The 17,729-nt window shown below is 38.1% G+C and overlaps 1 protein-coding gene across 2 annotated transcripts in view; it reads left to right on the top strand.

The window, feature by feature from the left end:
* The first annotated feature begins 1,020 nt into the window (after positions 1-1,020).
* The window catches only part of rps6kc1 (ribosomal protein S6 kinase B1), a 44,470-nt gene continuing 27,761 nt past the window's right edge, over positions 1,021-17,729 (top strand). For both annotated transcript variants that reach the window (XM_039667133.2, XM_039667134.2), the window contains exons 1-5: positions 1,021-1,200; positions 1,765-1,800; positions 2,277-2,397; positions 3,489-3,604; positions 12,336-12,429. In XM_039667133.2, coding sequence (XP_039523067.2) covers positions 1,099-1,200; positions 1,765-1,800; positions 2,277-2,397; positions 3,489-3,604; positions 12,336-12,429 — 469 coding nt within the window. In that variant the 5' untranslated portion in view covers positions 1,021-1,098. The remainder of the gene's footprint in view (positions 1,201-1,764; positions 1,801-2,276; positions 2,398-3,488; positions 3,605-12,335; positions 12,430-17,729) is intronic.

Genomic DNA, 17,729 nt, shown 5'->3' on the forward strand with positions numbered 1-17,729 from the left:
TAGCCTATGTGGTATGAATCACGGCGTGATTGCTAGACGTACACCATCACCACACGCAACGCGAGTCCCTCGGATATAAAGGAATAAGGATATTTTATTCTACCAAACTAGTTACCCACAAATGCTGAATTAATACTCACAGGTCAGTTTTTTAGACGAATGAAAGATGAGGTCACGCAGCACTGCTTCACTTGCTCTAACAGTTACACTATCACACTAAATGGCATTTGAGTGTGTTAAATGTTGTTGTGTATTGGCTGTATGAGAGAAGCTAGAACAGTTGCTCACCTGTCTATTAAATTACATGCAACACTTGCGTCTCTGTCAAGTCAAAGTTAGTCGCGGACGTGGAGCTCTCGGCTTTTTGAAAGATGTTGATCTTTGTTTTAGTCCTCTTTTTGTCTCAAAGTCTGCTTGTCCACAACGTATGAACAAAACAACAACAGCATGGGCGTCCTGCTAGGCACAACGGGCATTACCCCGTTGTCAACGTCTGTCGACCATGGTTACTATGGCAGTAGGAGGACAAACCTAGCGGAAACCAGGGGTAACGCGGAAGCGACATTGACTGGCGACTCCTCACACGCCCCGTTTCCTTGCTTAAAATCAACATTTTTCACAAATTACAAATAGTTTGAAACATTTGGGATATTGTAAGTAATCAATTAAACAAAATATATAACATTGGCCTAGTGGTTTTTGGATATTTTACTGCAAAAATCCTACATATTGTACCTTTAAATAAATAAGCTTGACCTTGACAGAATTTTCAATTTTGAGTGAATTATATTTAAGCTGTAGGCTACCTTTGGCCTCGTTGTATCTTTTTGTTTTTTGTTGGGTTTTTTTTTTTATTATTATTATTATTTATTTATTTTTTCTCGATGATTAACCAAAGTCTAAGGGGCTTGGAACGGCATGAGGGTGAGTAAATGACAGAATTTGTATTTTGAAGTGAACTGTCCCTTTAAATGTGACGCTTTCCGGAAGATTTCTACGCACACAGCGTCATCAGCACGGCCTGATTAATATTCATGAGCTCAGCTGTAGCTGTCTTGTACGGGGTAATTGTCCTGCTATGGCGATGCTTGTCTCAGGATGATCTCCGCTCGGAACAAAGACGAAATTGTCCGATTCTACACTGTCACCGACCCTACGACACACAAGAAAGGCTACACGGTGTATAAAGTCACGGCGCGGGTAAGACTTGACGGATTTTACCAGGGTGTAGTGCCCATGTGCTAACGCTAATGTGTATCAAGCATATCAACACAAACTAGGAAAACATTAGTCAGTCAATGGATATTTTTTATTATTCACGTCATATATGTTATGCCATGTATGTAAGTATGTGTGTGCGCGCTGTGTTTACTGATGTCAAGGAAATCTTCGCATCTCTGACAGTCACAGTCAGCTGTGCAATATCATAATCATAAACCTGTGATTTGTTTTTGTTTTTCTTATTTAACGTATATTCCTCAAACTTAGACACAAGTCAACAGAAGCATTAGATCAGATGTGACTGAATCAGACATAGACAAAATATGTAATGTATATAATGTCAATACTGTAAATATGTTATTTCATATGGTGTTTTTAGATGGTGCAGTGTGTTTCAGTTTTTGCATTCTCTTCCTTCTTCTTACACACAAACACACACTATGCACAATAAAGTGCTGACTAAAGCAGTATTATTGTTCATAATATAAATCAAAGATATTTGCTGCTCTCTGTTGATGACTATATTATTCTGTTTCTTTCCAGATTATCTCACGGAAAAACCCAGAGGACATTCAGGAGGTGAGAATCCTTAACAAAGTCAATCAAAATGACCTAATTACTCTTATTAATAGTATACATGTCTCCGGTCTTATTGTGAATGATTCATCTGTGCGCATTATTCCTCTGGGGGAAAAAAACTCAGATTGTTTCTTCAAAAGATAATGATTTGATCTACCACTGAAACCATTTTTCATCATTTAGGCTAAATAGCAGTTTAGGTTGAGTTTTTTTTAGTCTACCGTTGCAGCTAATGCAGCTTCTCTGAAATCTTGCTAGTAGTTATAGTAATTAATGCAGCTTAATGTAATGAAACTGAATCTGATTTTTTGCAGAAAAAAGAACTCTTGTTTCACTCATAAAATTGCCACATTGCAGAAGAACACTTGTGTTACAAACTAGAAACATTGTTTGAAAAACTTTACATAGAATGGTATGTTCAGTGAGCACTGTAGTGAGTTACTAACACACACTGTCTTTATGTGTCTGACTTGTAGATCACAGTGTGGAAAAGGTATAGTGATTTCAAAAAGCTTCATCAAGACCTTTGGCAAATCCACCGAAACCTCTTTGGGCAGTCAGAGCTCTTCCCCCCCTTCGCCAAAGCCATAGTCTTTGGTAAGTGTGTGTGTGTGTGTCAGCATACATGGAAATTCCTTAAAGGACAACTCCGGCGCAAAATTAACCTTTGGTCTAATTACACACTGTTACCTATTCAACCGTGATCTGAGATCTGTTTTCATGATTGCCGAATGTAAATAGTTTTATCTCTAAAAACAGTTTAGCCTATAACGCTAGTATAATGCTAGTAAATAGGGCATAGAGTAATGACAAATAAAAATCGCTTGTTACTACCAACAAGGCTCAAAATAGCCCCACAGTAACACGACAGCATAATAAGGGTCCCTACATTCAAACCGAAGCATTGAGAACTTTGTCAGTGTCCATACAGTTTAATAAGAAGATATTTTATACACGCAGTCAACTTCGCGAATAGAGGAAGAAGCCATCTTTGAAAAATAGTCTCTACCAGTCGATCTACGAACGCCGATCCAAGTGTGCTGAACTGTCCAGAATCTCATATGGTCCGACTCCGTTGTTTTCGGAAAAAACACAAACACGAACCGTTTTCTTCTCTTCAATATGTACACGTAGCCTACTGTTCGCGCTCACCTTATTCACATCTCACCAGCGCGCTTGGATCGGCGTTCGTATATCAATTGGTAGAGACTATTTTTCAAAGATGGCTTCTTCCTGTATTCGCGAAGTTGACTGTGTGTATAAAATATCTTCTTATTAAACTGTTTGGACACTGACAAAGTTCTCAATGCTTCAGTTTGAAAGTAGGGACCCTTATTATGCTGTCGTGTTACTGTGGGGCTATTTTGAGCCTTTTTAGTGGTAATAAAAAGCGATTTTTATTTATCATTACTCTATGCCCTATCTACTAGCGTTATACCAGCGTTATAGGCTAAACTGTTTTTAGAGATAAAACTATTTACATTCGGCAATCATGAAAACAAATCTCAGATAACGGTTGACTAAGTAACAATGTGTAATTAGACCAAAGGTTCTTTTTGCGCCGGAGTTGTCCTTTAAAAGTGTTAAATAAAAATAAATGAAAAATAAATGACTAGTTGTGCAGCTTTGAAATTACATAAAAATCCTGAAAAGTAAGTGCATTGTAACTTGTACTTTTGTGTTTTAAGGTCGTTTTGATGATTCTGTGATTGAAAAGAGAAGACAGTGCTCAGAGGATTTGCTGCAGTTCAGTGCTAATATTCCTGCTCTGTATGGCAGCCAGTACATACAGGATTTCTTTAAGGTATGTATTAACTAAGATGCTATCAAAGCTGTCAGGTTGGTTTCGAGAAAATTTACATTTATTAATTTATCAAATGTGACCCTGGACCACAAAACCATTCACATGGGTAAAAAAATATTCAATTGGTATTTATACATCATATAAGCGTTCCATTGATGTATGGTTTGTTAGGATAGGACAATATTTGGCCGAGATACAATTATTGAAAAATCTGGAATCTGAAGGTTCAAAAAAATCAAACCATTGATAAAATCGCCTGTAGCCCTCTATCGGGTCATGGGGTCTATCCGACCCCAATCGACTTTTACTTAATAAAAAAAAAAGGTTCCCTTCATCTCAGTGGAATAAGATTTTGTGACTTTGCATACATTATCTTTCTATACACAAAAAAAAAAAAAACTGGGCTTGATTCGGTTGTTCTGAAGGTATGTAAAAAAAAAATGTTTACACTTCTGGTCTTCGGGGTCATTATGACTAGGGTTGGGTATCGTTGGAATTTGAACGATTCTGATTCTGATTCCGATTCCTTGTTTTGATTCCGGTTCCTAACGATTCTCGATTCCGATTCTTTTAAGAGGCAGGGTCAAAAAAGTTTAGCTAACCTTGCTAACCAACGGCCTTTCTCAAGGAAATACTCCTTCTGTAAAAATACTCCTTTTGTCACAAATTTTGCATTTTGCCGAGCTTTCTTTATTTTTAGAAAAGTGAAGCCACACTTTGGATCGCCGACGTAAGCTACTCATGTTCGACTCGCGTGGTTATGCTAACACTTCCGGTAGACGCTTCTTCATTGGTGTTGTTCAGCGGTTTCTTCTTCCACTCGGCGGACTGTGAATATCGAAACTAGGAATCGAAATTTTAACTTTTGAACGATTCCGGGAAAAACGAAAAGTTAGTCTCGGTTCCAATCGATACTCGATTCTCGATACCCAACCCTAATTATGACCCCACATTGAAATGAATGGGAAATGTGAAAAAAACTAAATATATTTTCTTCATGTCAAAAAAAATCTGGCATAAATCTGAAAATTTTTACACAGAAATGAAGGCCTAGTACTAGAGCATAAATGCAATGTATCAAAAAATAATATTTCATATGCAAGCTAATGTTGTAGTTGAGGAATTGTGTGGTATATGGATACAAAAGTACTTTATATCTCCAAAAACACAGCATTAATGAATAGATGAGAAGTAAACAAAAAAAAAAAAGATATATTATTTGTATGATTAAAAATGTATATTTTTTGTACAATTACTCAATCAATTGTTGGGGTCATATAGACCCAGAAGTGTAAACAGGAAACTAAGACCATTTGAAGGTTAAAGTTGTCCATTTATGTTCGCAACTATGCTGCGTTCACTCACAAAAATTAATGTTTTATATATTTATGGTAGGAAATTTACAAAATATCTTCATGGAACGTTATCTTTTCTTAATATCCTAATGATTTTTTCATAAAAGAAAAATCGATAATTTTGACCCATACAATGTATTGTTGGATTTTGCGGTTTGGGGTTATTTAGTATTTAATATTTAACAATATTATTGATCTGTGTTGTACTACTTTCATGTTATCACTGTGAAGCTGCTTTGATACAATCTGTATTGTGAAAAGCGCTATATAAATAAATGTGACTTGACTTGTCTTTGCCACAAATATACCCATGCGACTTGTGACTGGTTTTCTGATCCAGGGTCACAAATATAGTCATCATGTGCATTTTAGCTATGGGCCTGCAGTTTTATGTATTTAATTGTTTTATAAGTTATAGGACACCCTCTGGAGATCAAACATAACTCGCCTTTTTTCACGGTCAACTACAGTGCATTCGGAAAGTATTTAGAGCCCTTTAATTTTTCACTTTTTTATGTTGCAGCCTAATGCAAAAAACTGCTATCATTTATATATATATATTTTTTTTATTATAACTGAAGAGTGGTTTCCGCCTGGTCAATCTGCTATAAAGCTCAGACCACACATGGATCTCTGGAGCTCAGACAGACTGACCATCTTGTTCTTACCAAGGCCTTTCTCCTCAGATTGTTCTGCCAACTCTAAGAACAGGTGCGTGGAAGTCAGCAATCTGCTGATTCCAGAGCCAATGCTCCCTATAAGCTCACTACACAAGTTGCGTAGGGCCCCGCAAATAACCCCAGGCCCCGCCTCCCCCTCGTGTCACAGCGCGTCAATCAAAGTTTACAACATCGATGAGATAATTAAGCGGAACTATCCTTCTTGTCATGAAAAGAGAGACTGAGAAAAAAACACAGTGTGAATGAATTGAAAGCTTGTATCTATACCACAAATTTAATTTCTCGTGCCATTTATATGCCAAAAATAGTTTTTGCTTATGCATATGATAGGCCTGCCCTACGCAGTTTTCGTGTCCATATGATACGCACTTTTTGGCCTATAATATCCACACACCCCACACCCCTAATCCTACCCAAGAGATTTACAGTGTGTAGCATATGCTCCTAAAAAACTATTTTTACGTATAAATAGCAATTAATAGAAATTAAATTTGTGGTATAGACACGCACTTCCATGAGATTCCGTTTCATAATACAAAGGGCAACAGACAATGGTGTTTGTTTATAAACTGCAGCTTGGAAAAGATGACCGCGTTGCGCGTTAACATGAGTTCATATGCGCGTGCATGAAATGAAACGCTCACTTTCCAGTAAAACATCTATGGGGCCCAGTTACCAGTACAATATGGGCGTGATGGCACTCCTCATTAGGCACTCATGCTTTTAAAACAAGACAATGATCAATCAATTAATCAATCAATCAATCAAATTTTATTTGTATAGCGCCTTACAACAGCCAAAAGGTGCACAAGGCGCTTTCCAGTAAAAGCATCAATAGACAACAGAAAAAAGGGGAAGAACAAAACAAAACACAAAAATAAGCCAGAGTTGAAGATTACATGTTAAAGGTGCCATCTGTAATAATTGAGGTAAAAATATCCAAAAAATGAGCTACACGCAACAAAAGAATGAGAAGAAATAAGTGCAATGATGTAATTAAAAAACTGACAAGTTATAGTGTTGCCGAGATATAAACCTAAATTAGCATGCTAAATTACTAGCCCCGGCCCGGCAGGTGTCGTAATACCAGTTCCGGCCATGGGAGGCGGTATGCAGGCAGGCAACGTTACCACCAGCCAAACTGCAGTACACGAGTGAGTCGCGCTCGCGCAGGCTTGTGTGTACTTGAACCTGATGTCAGTCGTGTGGAAATACAGCCCAATTGACTATGTGCACGAGAAAAATGCTAACTTCCGCCTTGAGGGCGGATGTTAGGTACTTCGGTTCCGGTTGCCGTTGTTTACATCCTACATCAGTGGACCGGCTATCTAAAGCTTAGCTATCTAAATATATTTGTCTAAAACTATGTTCGTTTGTTCATTGTCAAGTCAACCAACACAGTTTTCACTCATATTTGGGTGGAGCCAGGCGCTGCTGCATTGTGAAAAGTAAACGATATTTCACATTTTGTCACCGCACCCAAGCAGTCGCTTCACAGAGTGGAGCGTTGCGTATCCATGACAACTAGAAGGAAGTTTTTAGGGTACTAATTATTTATTATATTATACCCTTTAACCAGGAGAAGCCCCTGGGTTTAGAACCTATTTTGAAAGGGAGACCTGTTTAGAAATATGTGTGAACAGCCTAATATGTGTTAAACAGCCTAACTTGATAACGAACGAACCAACGTCGGATACCTTTACTCCCTGTATGACATGTATAGTGGTTGTCAACACTGATCTATATGACGATAGTGGTTGTCAACAACATAGCATCTGAACATCATAAACAAAACAATGGCCAACACAAACTGTTCTGGAAAATGCACTTTCTAACGCATGATTTCGCATTTTATAATGTATAGAGAGAACAGTTACCAAATCGCATAGCTTGAGCACGTAGCATGGCAACATTAATGTCCGAGTGATTCCACGTGTACCGCGTATGTACACGCCGTCAAATGTCCGAGCGAAACAAAAACAAAATCTACATCTGGGGAGCGATATTTATTTTTTCCTAGGATGGTAGGAGTGACGGGTAGGTTGGGGTTGAGGTAGGTCATATGCTATATATATATATATATATATATACACACTGTGTATGTATATATATATATATGAAGAGTTCAGATGCAAAAGCCTCTAAATGCCATTTGAAATTTTCATCTTTAATGATGATTTTTATCAAACTTGTATATTTAAGTTCAGTAATTTCACTTAAATAACAAGGTAGCCTAATTATCATTGCCATTTAAGTGAAATTACTGAACTTAAATATACAAGTTTGATCAAAATCATCATTAAAGATGAAAATTTCAAATAGCATTTAGAGGCTTTTGCATCTGAACTCTTCATATATATATATATATATATATATATATATATATATATATACAATAATAACGTTAAGTCAACGGTATTCATAAACACGCTGAAAAGAGATTATGCGTGTTGATAGCATGCCAAAAATACGTGATACGTGTCATACATACGCAATTTCATGAGATCAGTCTGAGCATGGATGTTGTTGTGACTTAACGTTCCCTTCAAAATGATGCAAATACTGAGAAATGTAATATTTAAACCCCTTCTCTCTTGCTCTGGGGAGCTGGAGGAAAATCATTAGCCAGTCGATGAACATAATCGACTGTAATATTCGGCAAATGTTCAAGACATCTGGAGAAACATACATCCTCTACGTCGTCCATCAGGCTACCGGAAACTAGACACCCCATATCGGTTTCGCAGCCGGAACTAGCATATGCTAACGTGCACATAGTCCATACTACATTTCAGTTCAGGGAAGAGTTCAAAAAATGATTGGTCAATATCACGCATGAGGAATACATTTTGGTAAGTTGTAGCACACTGTATCTTTCAACAGTGTCCGGGTTCTTTTTCCATTAGCTAGTAGAGACGATCGGTTCACGTGCGCTAGGGATCTGTGGTGTAACATGTACAAGCGCCAAAACGGTATTTATTGTTTGAATTGCATAATAAAATTGACAGAATCTAAGAGCTTAACTAACCTGCTTGCTAAGTGTTAATTGCATGTGTCTCACGGTGAATTCGTGAGAGTTGGCAGCTTTGAATGGCGCTAGGTTGATCAACATCAGCGAATGCTGTCTGTCAAATTAATTCAAACTAACAATAAAAGTGTAATATGAACAAAAGGAATACCGTAAACTTAAAATAATAGCCCGCAGGCTTTTATTTTCCCATATCGTCGAAATGCAACAGCTTGTTTTTGAGACAGGCGTCTATGAGTCGGTCTTCATCATTTAGTGTTGAGATGTTGTTCATTGAGTCTCTGATCTCTAAAAATCTCCAAATGCTCCACGTAAAAACTGCGGTCTTCCGACCTTTTACTATCGTGACAAATGATTTGAATAATATGCGGAGAAAGAGAGCAAAACAGCGCTCGCTTGTGTTGTTTGAAGACGTGAGTGCGTGCGGCCGCGGCACAACACATTTTCTGGAGGTATACTGCCCCCATCTGTTATGGAATATGGAATATTTTTTGATTTTTAGTTCCAGATGGCACCTTTAAAAGCTTGTCTGAACAGATATGTTTTTAACTGTGATTTAAAAGCACTCAGCACAGTGATGCTTCTTAGGAATGTTGGTAAAGCGTTCCACAGTTTAGGGCCCTGGACAGCAAATGACCGGCCTCCAAACTTTTTATATTTAAATTTGGGAATGACCAGATAGGTCTGTTCAGATGAGCGCAAAGTTCTGGGTGGTTGATAAACTGTTACTAAATCGGCGAGGTAGACCGGGGCCAGACCATTAATAGCCTTGAACACAAACAGTAGGATCTTATACTCCACCCTAAACCGTATCGGGAGCCAGTGGAGCGAGCGGAGGACAGGGGTGATGTGCGAGCGTTTGGAGGTGTTGGTGAGTAGACGTGCTGCCGCGTTCTGAACCAGTTGAAGCCGATTAAGAGATGATTGATTAAGTCCAGTGTAGAGGGCATTACAGTAGTCTATCCTCGAGCTGATAAAGGCATGAATGACTTTTTCAAAGTCAGCTCGGGACAAGAGCTGACTTTGATCTAGTCTCCAATGATCTAGTCTCCAAGTCAGTTTCAACTCTGCAATAAAGCAAGATGGAAGGCAATCGATTGACATTGACTATATTGCATTTAGAATGTTGATTGGCTAGACATACTGGTCAATATGAATGCACATCCCTCAGTAAATAACCATCAAGTATCAATTATTGCTTTTATCATTTAAAACACAGTGACAAGCAATGGCAAGCCATTTTAGCCTTTTTTTTTTTAATTCACAAGATACAGTCTTTTATATCAATAATTAAATTTGTACTATTTATAATGTGAATTATTGATATAAAAGATGTCTATTTCTGATATCAGGAATTAAATTTTCATTAGTACTAATTAAACAGGTGTGACTGTGTGGCAAATGGTTTACATGGCTCATGGGTCAGGTAGGAGAGCCCCTTAACAGATTTTTGCTTGGGGCCCCAGGGAGTTCAGGATCGGCTCTGAACTGAAGAGAACTGAACTTTCATTGGCATTAATATCAGAAAAGAAAAAAACAATGGGATCTTCATGGCATGAGTTTTCATGGCTAAGCCTCACGTCACTAACTGCAATGCCATGTGTCGGATAGAGTAGTGTAAAGCACGTCGCCACTGGACTGGAGCAGTGGAAATGTGTTCTGTGGAGTGACAAATCATCCTTCTCTGTTTCTTTAGGGTGAGTGTGGGTTTGGCAAGAGAACGTTAACTGTCTGACTGCACTGTGGCAACTGTGAAATTTGGTGGAGGGGGGGATTGTGGTGTGGGGTTGTTTTCAGGGGTTGGACTTGGCCACTTGGTGCCAGTGAGGGGACATCTTAATGCTTCAGACATTGTGGACAATACTGCGCTTTGTGGGATGGGCCTTTTCTATTCCAGCATGACAATAAGGCAAGATCCATAAAGACATGTTTGGAGTGAAAGCACTTGACTGGCTGATTGAACTTGAAAGCCCTGACCTCAACCCCATCCAACACCTTTAAGATGAACTAGAACGGAGATTGGCGAAAATCAAATGTACCGTCTAGAAGAGTTAAAAGAACCACTGCATGACTATCTTGGAAGTGAAGTCTGGAATGTAAAAGTGGAGATTTTAATTTTTCATATTTTAAGTTGAAATATTCACAGCTTATAATACAACCAATCACAGTGAATTTCAGCCCCTTCGAATGCAAGCCCTGAAAATGTAATGTATTAAAATGCAAGCACTTTTATTGCAATACATTTTTTTTTTTAAATAGTGCATTTTTTTAAGTACCTCAATTCAACATGCTTTTTGGCTTCAAAGAAATTTGTCATGATTATTTTTTTTTTTCTTTTCCAAAAAGTAAATTAATGAAAAATTTCCTCTCCTCTTTCAGTCATGACTTGGCCTATTCCTTTTCAAATCACTCATTTTTATTTGATTATGTTGTACATTAAATTACTGAACATTGATGATCTCTGCAATATCTTTATGTTGGTTCTGATCTGTTTACTCTGAGGAGTTTTTATCGCTGGAGTTCTTGCCTAGAACAGAAGCATAAATGCCAATCCAAACTGTATGTCAAGTCAAGTCAAGTCACATTTATTTATATAGCGCTTTTCACAATACAGATTGTATCAAAGCAGCTTCACACTGAAAACATGAAAGTAGCACAACACAGATCAACAACATTGCTAAACACTAAATAACCCCAACTGAGCAAGCTCAAAGCAAGCCAAAAGCAAGGCGACAGTGGCAAGGAACCAAAACTCCATCAGATTGGATGGAGAAAAAACCTTGGGAGAACCCAGGCTCAGTCGGGGGCCAGTTCTCCTCTGGCTTACATTCATATTGTTTAAATATAAATATTAAATATAAATATTGTTTATGAATAAAACGGCGCCATAACATATCGCAGGCGTTGAGTCGTCTCTTCACAGGCGTTGAGTCGTCTCATCACAGGCTAGCTGTAAATGTATCTGGCGCACGTCCCACAAAATCAACAGCAGCGAATAGTCTACTTGACGCACAGACATAGATTATCTATCTTTAGAAAACTTTAAGTGTCTACTTTGTGTTGTTTGATGTTAAATGCATTATATAAGTTACTTAGGAATAAATAGCATTTTTTCAGATGATAAAGAAAACGTGACTCATAGCACGGAAAAAACGTTAGGTTATAAATTATTTCGCAGACCCCACTTTGAGAACCACTGGTTTAAAGGGGTTTTGTATGCTAGCTGTAAATCTTCTTTAACGATAGTGATCCTGACAAGAACTATAGTTTTTGTTTGATATTTTTAGTCTATACATTTTCTATAAAAAAAAGTATAGGAAATAATCATTTATATTATTTTTTATTATTATTTTATAGTTGTAATGAATACAAATTATTGTAAAATGTTGAAAAAAAAGTAGAATAGTAGATTTGTCCAAACTTTTGACTTGTGTAGGTTTTTTTTTTTTTTTTTGGTTGAGTCAAACTCGGGTATCCAGGTAATCAACCAGCTAATCAAACCAAGAGTGAGAACAGTGTGAAGGAAGACCTGTATAGACATATAGAGTTTGTAGAGTTTGTATAGACATGTATATATTAACCATTGTTTCCTTTCATGCTTTTCTTTATCATTTCCTCCCCTTTTTGCAGCACTAAAACATGGTGATCTCAATTGTTGTGTGTTTTAGGGTGGTGAGGTGCAAGACAGCTCTGAGCTCATTGGCCCTGCCGAGCCCTTCTCTGATTTCCTTGCTGACAGTCTCTTAGATAGCAGCTCTGAAGGTAAGTTCTTCATCAAACTTGCTTCTTTAAAGCAGGGGTTCTCAAACATTTCGGTGCCCGTGACCCCTTTCAGGGGAAAAAAATTTCCAAGGATCCCCCTCATATTTATAACAGTTATTGAGCACAAAGTTAATGTGTGAGCGGCTAATGAAATATTTTTGCACAAAATTAATTGTCTCCACCCAGGGTACTATGCAGGAATTTCTAAATAGCCTACTGAGGTCCCAAAAGTGATCTTGCTAGGGTCCCTCACTTTTTTTTTTTGATGTTCTTGATCTACACATGTGCATTTTAAGGTGTTTTAAGGCCCCACAATTGGATAACTATATTTAGAAGCATGTCAGTGGGCAGTGGCATACATTTTTTTTGTCAAGATGTCACAAAACACAATCACATATTCCAAACAGGAATAGCCTTAAAAGAGAAATGTTTCAAGGATTAGCTCTATTCTGCACACAAATAAATAGTTCCCACATGACGTCACAACATACGGGCATTTGCCGACCCGGCGCCATTGCTGAGGGCAAAACATTAGAAGAAGCAATACGAGTTGAACGAAGTGAAATGAGTTTCGTGCTATAAAGTGAAAATGGTCAATTCCTGCTGGGTAAATGGATGATAAAATCGTGCCGGAGGTTCAGTTAAATTGGGATTTTACAGTATACCCGTCATTACACTCCGTATGGATGTGAGAAGACTATAGCTTTTGTCAGAACAACGACGGAGATTATGGCTGGCGAGCATAAACAGGAAAGAAACTCACTCAAAACACGCAAGAATTTGTTTGACAAAAGCACAATGTTGTGTTTTATTGTGAGTGTAAACAAATATAAGTTAACACATTGCAGTTTGAATAATGTCCTGTATGAACAAAATGATGAGGTATTAAAAACATACAAAACAACATTGTTTCCACTGTTTGATCTCACATTCCAGCATTGCAATCTCAGATTATGTCCCTAAAGATCCCACGTATAATGTAGTTCCGCATTACATTAATTAAATTGCACGCAAGTTATTTATTTTTACATTCATGCACTGAACCATGACGCCCGCAAGTACATGCATATTACAGAAAGCACCGGTGACTGTTTTAAGGGGAAAATAGGAATTAAGTTGTGCAGGCTATGGCTTTTTGACTAAGTTACTTTTCCATTGATTGCACTTGAGCAAACGTCACCAAACCAACCCCACGTCAAATCTGATCGTACACCTCCAGTGATTTCCAGGCTCGGAATTGCTCACATGTGTAAAAACTCCTCACCAATATCAGATAATGGTACACATGATAATACTGTAACCGAGGAGGCAAAATCAGTGCTCAGTGCTTCCTTCATTACTGCATACGGATCCACACCATTTATGAATGAAATTTTCGCATTGTACCTCTCTCTGTCTTGTTTTAATAGTCTCTTTATAATCCATTTCACTGTCTTTTCATGATTTGCATAACAATATAAACAGAAATAAATATTTGTTTGTAAAACGACATTCTCTGATAAAACTTTGTAAACGCCTATGGTAAACAGTGGTTTTGCCCTCAAAGATGGCGTCTCCGGGGAGGTCACGTGACATTAATTCGCCTGTGGGAACTATGTATTGTGCGCGCACGCGAGACGCCGGCATGCGATTACGTGGGAATTTTTCTTCAGCAGTGGAAACACGTATACTCTTATTTATGGTCCTAGATAAGACAAGAGTGCATCATCCAAAACGGTAAAGTGTCCATTTTTTATTTGTGTATAGGCTACATTATAAATGACTACAAAATGTCATGCCTTTTAAAAATACAGAAAACAACCGGATGCGGGTTCATGCCGTCTCTCTTTCTTCTTTCTGGCGCACGTCCCACAAAATCAACACCAGCGAATAGTCTACTTGACGCACAGACATAGATTATCTATCTATAGAAAACTTTAAGTGTCTACTTTGTATTGTTTGATGTTAAATGCATTATATAAGTTACTTAGGAAAAATAGCATTTTTTCAGATGATAAAGAAAACGACTCATAGCACGGAAAAAACGTTAGGTTGTTATAAATTATTTCGCGGACCCCACTTTGAGAACCACTGGTTTAAAGGGGTGATGAACTGATAAATCAAATTTTCCTTGAGCTTTTGACATCTAAGAGGTCATCGTATTATAAGAATATCCTGTAAGTTTCAGAACTGAAAACATCCTTGTTAGTCCAATAAAAGCTTTTATTGACACCAGGCTCAGCAAACGACTCGTTTTTCAAAGTGGGGAACTATGACGTCAAACAGGATAAAACACCACCCCCGCAGAAGAAGATCAACGCCTACTTCAACACGGCTGGTTTAGCCCCGCCCACCGATTCGCGCATTACACGCATAGCTAAATAACATAGATGCCTAGTTGCCTACCTCGTGATGAAAAACTGGATCGAGCTACCGAGCAATACAGAATATTGTGCAGTGCCTGGTTGTGGAAGAAGACAGTGGCTGCATAAGCTTCCTCTGGATTCCAATAGAACTTTATTTTTAATGACGTTCCTGCTGATGAGGGTAAAACATCTGTCTGTTTGCTTCATTTCACTGAGGATTCTTTTGTAAACAAGACTGGATTTGCAGACTGATTAAGAGTAAAGAACGGTGCTGCGCCGTCTATATTGGATCTGACAGGAATTGTGCAACACACGGATTCTGGATCGAACAAGTATGGGCGAATCATTACAGTTGCCATTTTACAACATTGGATGTTTTCAAAACATTTTCCCACACCGTGCACTGACGAGTGAGTTGAAACTCATTATAATATGCAAAACTGTTATCCTCTCAAAGCAGTGGGGGTTTACTTCCAAGTCTTCAGTGCGACACGCCCATAAAAACCGAGCTAGGCTCAAAACTAGGGTAGAAAATAGACCTTTCTCACAACTTCCGTATTTGTGACCGGAAATACGCAATTGTCGTGGTAATCTTCTTCCGCTCCATTCATAACAGATAGCGCCGAAGGCAACTAGTGAGAGTTGTTGCGTACCGATCTTTTTGGTTATTCCCAAAAGCAGCCATACCTGTCGTTTTCATTCCTTCCCTCGTCAGTTCCCTGTCGATGAAGTTCGACGGAAATGGATTCAGGCAATCTGGCGGGATGTTATTGATCCTGTGATCTTCTGTACTTCTCATGTCACCATTCACTAATAAGCCGTCATTGTTTGTTTATTTTTTATGTTTTGTGTATTTTTGAAGTAACGTTAGTTCATGTTCAACTTTATTAAGATATTTGTATCCAGCGGAATAAGCACATAAAAATATACACCACAATATAAAACAAGATAAATAAGAACACACAACAGTGGGCTACATATAAATTTAAAATATAATATATACCATTCTGAGTATTTAACAATCTGAGTGTACAAGGAATAAATTAATATTTGTATAATTTTTCTTCATCTTTGATCGTTCTATAGCAACAGCAGTGCAAAAAATTCAGGATGACTGTTGAATAAAACTGACAGACTTCTTTCTGGTATTCACATCAAAATGCAGTTTATTGTAAATAATACTCCCTAAATATGAATAACTTTCCACACACTCCTTCTTACCTTTAATGAACGTATATTGGGAAGAATGAGCTTCAGTTCTGAAATCAATAGTCATATCTTTGGTCTTAGATAAATCAGCTGCAGACAAGCATCACCACAGCATTTTACAAAGTCATCAACAACTGGACCATGACAAGTTTACATTTTTTCGAAGTTTTGAAGACTCTCTGATCAATTTTCTCCTCCCAGAGTAGGTTTTTCTAATGTGTCGACAGTTGACGGGAACTCCGTTTCCACAATAAGTCATAAGTTGACCTCGGACAACAATATAATAAAATTTAAAAAGCCAGTTTATGACCCCTTTAAATTAGACTCACATAAATTATACCCACACCCAATAGAGTTAGCATGAATAAACAGTATTAAAAAAAAAAACCTATCCTAAATGCATTTCAACATAGTATAAAACACCTGCAAAAAACTGTTGAAGCCACAGTTTTAATAATTCTGTGTTTGAAATGAACTTTTTCACTTACCAGACAAAATTAAGTTAACCAGTGGTGTAGTCTATGTGATACGCAGGTATAAGCTGTGTACCCACTAGGAAAGGTCAAGTATTTCCGTATACCCACTTAAAAAACTGAGGATACGTAACAACCAAATCACGGAATCTAGTCACAAATGGAACTTAGACTGTAGCTATACAGTAGAATGTCACAGAATTTTGACATTTTTGAATGAATAAATCAAAAGTAGGGCTTTGCAATGAATCAAATATCGATAAGGATTAGTGTCTGTGAAGAAGACTGTTATTTAAAAAATCTAAAGTCTGCAAGTGCGTCTGTGAATGAGCACCGCAGTTTCGTCTATCACACACACACACCGAAGCATGCTTGTGGTGTTTTTCAGCGTTTCATCACTGTATAAGGAGATGAACATGTGTGAACTTCATCGTAAAGCTGCTATGAGTCACATCATGAGCATTGCATTTGATTAAACCAGCTCCGTAACGGCTGTGGATTGATAAAACTATCGTCAGTCATATCACATGCTCACAGAAACTCCAAGGTACTTACAACCACCCGTCAAAATTAAAGTTAGTTATAACTTGAAGAAATTATAACAGAAATGTATTACTATAGCACATTAAAGTGTACTTTAATGGCTCTTTCAGACTGCACGATTTCCAAAGTAGTCAGGTCGCTGCTCTTTTCACACTGCATGACTATCTTGGCCAGCATTCAGTCGCTGCTGTGTTCACACTGGACGATGGATCGGCGACAGAAGGTTTCACACTGCATGACTTTAGAAAAATCGCCGACAGACTCTGTCAAGCACGCTGCACGCAAACTACATTTCACAACAAACACGCGTGAGATATGAAAAGGAAACAATGCGCGACACCACACGTGCAAGACCGGAGTTCTCACGTGAAACTTTTTTTTCGACCCGGTTGTGGTACAGCTGGTGAAACAGACACGAGTGCTCCTGCCAAATTTCTACAAATTTTTCTTCCATTTATTGTGTCCAAATAGACCGAGAAGAAGCTTTTTTTGTTGAAACAATGCCATATCATGTTGATATGTGATCTATAATTCCTCCCCGAACTCCCTGCTGCTCTGTATCTTGCTCTCTCACTGGCTGCCGGTGATCGCCGATGTAGTTTTCAGTCAAAACACTTTTCACACAGCAGGATTTTGAATCGCCGACAGGTCCAGATATTTAGCATGCCAAATATCTCACGGGCGTCGGCGACTCGTCGGTGATTCTCTCAGTTCGCGTCTTTGTTCATTC

The sequence above is a fragment of the Pimephales promelas genome, chromosome 13, assembly GCF_988280905.1.
Source record: "Pimephales promelas chromosome 13, fPimPro1.hap1.1, whole genome shotgun sequence".
NCBI lineage: Eukaryota > Metazoa > Chordata > Actinopteri > Cypriniformes > Leuciscidae > Pimephales > Pimephales promelas.